At 41.7% G+C, this 2,713-nt stretch overlaps 1 protein-coding gene across 1 annotated transcript; it reads left to right on the top strand.

The window, feature by feature from the left end:
• Nucleotides 1-3: 3 nt before the first annotated feature.
• CSUI_004481 (uncharacterized protein) lies at nucleotides 4-2,479 on the top strand (the record flags this gene model as incomplete). Its single annotated transcript, XM_068064672.1, has 1 exon — nucleotides 4-2,479. A coding segment is annotated over exon 1 (363 nt), but the record flags the coding sequence as incomplete, so codon positions are not given.
• Between the last annotated feature and the right edge of the window lie 234 nt (nucleotides 2,480-2,713).

Genomic DNA, 2,713 nt, shown 5'->3' with positions numbered 1-2,713 from the left:
AGAAATAGAGAGAGAGAGATAGGTAAACGAACGATCGAGAAAACTGGATCCTCTGCTTGTCTTCTTCTGCTTCTTCAATTCCGTGTATTCCTGATATGCTAGAGAGAAAGAGAGATATATATTGATAGGGAACTTCTTGATCTTTCTTCCTTTTTCTTTTTTTTTCTTTTCTTTCTGTTACTTTCTCTTGTGTGTGTCTTTGGTGTCTCTTTCCTCTTAGCCCTGCCTCCCTGCCTTTGAACGGAAAACGTGCAGGAGGAGCCGTTTCTTCTTCTCCTTCCGCTTCTCCTTCTCCTCGTATCTTAACGTTCTCTCTCTCCATCGAACTCGACCGATCTCTCTCTCTTTCTCTTTCTTCTCTTTCTTTCTACTCTTTCTATCTCCTTTCATTCGTCTTCTTCTTATCTTTAACAGAGGGAAAGGGAGAAGAAGTCGACGGGCAAAGAGCTTAAGATCAGAAAAGAAGAAGATAGAGAGAAAGAAAGAAAGACCTTACAGCGGAAGGTTATGAAGAAGAAGAGAAAGATAGGACCAGGAGCTCCAAATCCTCCCTCTCTTCACTCTTGGATTTGAAGAGTCTCTCTTCAAAGTGTCTTCTTGTTGTCCTTCCTTTTCTTCTTCCTTCTCCTCATCTTCTTCTTCTTTCATGGTGGTGTTTCTTTCCTCTTTTCTTCTCTCTTTTCATGTGAAAAGACCCCATGAACGTTTTAGAGATATATCAATTTCTTTAAGAAGAGAGAAAGAAGGAAAGGCCTTTCGTGAGCGAAAGAAGAAGAGAGAGGGAGACACACACCCCCATGAATCTAAGAGTTAGTTAGTTACGTTCTCTTCCTTCTTCTTTTCTTCTTCTTTTCTCTCTTTTCTCGATCATCTATCACCACGACCACCACCTTTTCCTCCTCCTCCTCCTCCTCTCCTCTTTCAGGCACGTCTTCTTCTTCCTCTTGTCTTAAATCTCTTTCTTTCTCTGGAAATTTTCATTCTATGAGGGAGATCTTTCTTTGCCTCTTCTTCTTTTCTTTAGCAGAAGGATTTTTAACTAGTGTGTTTAAATCTTCTTCTTCTTTCTTCTCTCCTTCTTAAAGTCCCCCCCCCTTTCCACACTGGGTCTCTTCGCCCTTCCTTCCTGTCTCTCCTCTCTTCTCTTCCGAGAGCCTTCTCTCTCTCTCTCTCTCTTTTAGACACATGACCTCTCTTGTCCTTTCTGTTTCTTTCCTGATCTTCCCGCTTCAAACAAAAGAAAGAAAAAGCGAAGAGAAAAAAGAAGAGAGAAAGAAAGACTGGAGTAACGAGGAAGTGATCTTTCCTGTACACCTCCTAGACCACCTCCCTACCAGCCGGGGAGGAGCTGCAGACACCCAAAGCAGAACCTGCACGCACACTCTCAGAGAACTCCTAGACATTCTTCTTCTTGTCTTGTAATGTCTTTCTTTCTTCTTTCTGACGGTGGTCTTGTCTTTCTCTTTTTCTCTCTTCTATCATCTCTGAAAAGTGAGAAAGGAAGGGGGAATATTTCTAATGGAGGAGAGAAAGTCTGAGAGCTCCTTTTCCTTCTTCAAGTTCCTCGTTTTCCATGACCTCCCCGAGTTTCTTCATTGTGACTAATCTTCACTTCTTACTAGTCTTTTTTTCTTTCTTCTTTCTCTTTATTTACATCAATCTTCTTCTCTCTCCATTTAGGCTTGGAAGGTGTAGAATCTTGTTCACTCGTTCGTTCATTCGTCCTTCCTTGTCTTGTTTTATCTCCTTCTGCTTCTCTTCTTTTTCTTCTTTTTGACTCGGGTCTTTCTCTCTCTCTCTCTTTCTTTCTGTCTTTCTCAAGAGTGAAGAGAGAGCGTGAGAAGAAAGATTCTCTTAGTGAAAAAAGAAAGAAAGAGAGGTGGGTAATTCGTCTTTCTTCCTTCACACCACACACACCTTCCCTTCCTCTCTCTCCTCTCTCTTCTTTCTTTCTTTTTCTTCAACGCGGAGATAAGAAAATACACTACGCAACACACAACTTCCTTTTTTCTCGTTCGTATCTTTTCATTTTTCTCCTTCTGCTTATTTCTTTCTTTCTTAGAGATCTTTCTCTTCTCTTTCTTCACGTTACCTCCCTACTACTACTCTGTAACGCATGATGGCGAACATTAGAAACCCTCCCTTCTCTTACTTTTCTACTTCTCCTTCTTCCTCTTCTTTCATCTCCCCACGTCCATCGTCTTCTTTTGCCTTTCTCTTCTTTTCTCTTACCCTTCATCTCCTTCTTGATCATCCAAATCATATCGCGGCTCGTCAGATTCTTCTTTCTTCTTCTTCATCTTCTTCTCCTCCTACTGCCTTTGTCCATATCACCCCTCGTGTGTATTCTTCTGTCTCTTCTTCTTCTTCATCCTCTCTTCTCGATTCAAATCTCTCGCCATCTTCTCTTTCGTCTAGTCGCCACCAAAGAAACGAGAGAGGAAGAAATAGCCATGTGGAGGTCTTTTCTTCTTCTTTACAGGGAGGAGTCCAAGAGCTTGTCATGCCTGCTTTATCGAGTACAATGGAAGAAGGCAAGGTTGTCACATGGATCAAACAAGTCGGAGATAAAGTCACTGTAAGATAGAAAAGAATCGCACCAGGCAATACAACTCGACCGATCTTTCTTCATCTATCTGCCTATCAATCTTTAATCGGTCTATATATCTCTACGGCTCCTTCTCTTTCTTTCTCGTTCTCGCACTCTCTCTCT

The sequence above is a fragment of the Cystoisospora suis genome, assembly GCF_002600585.1.
Source record: "Cystoisospora suis strain Wien I chromosome Unknown contig_2103, whole genome shotgun sequence".
NCBI classification, from domain to species: domain Eukaryota; phylum Apicomplexa; class Conoidasida; order Eucoccidiorida; family Sarcocystidae; genus Cystoisospora; species Cystoisospora suis.
This window is presented reverse-complemented; position numbering and strand designations above follow the sequence as displayed.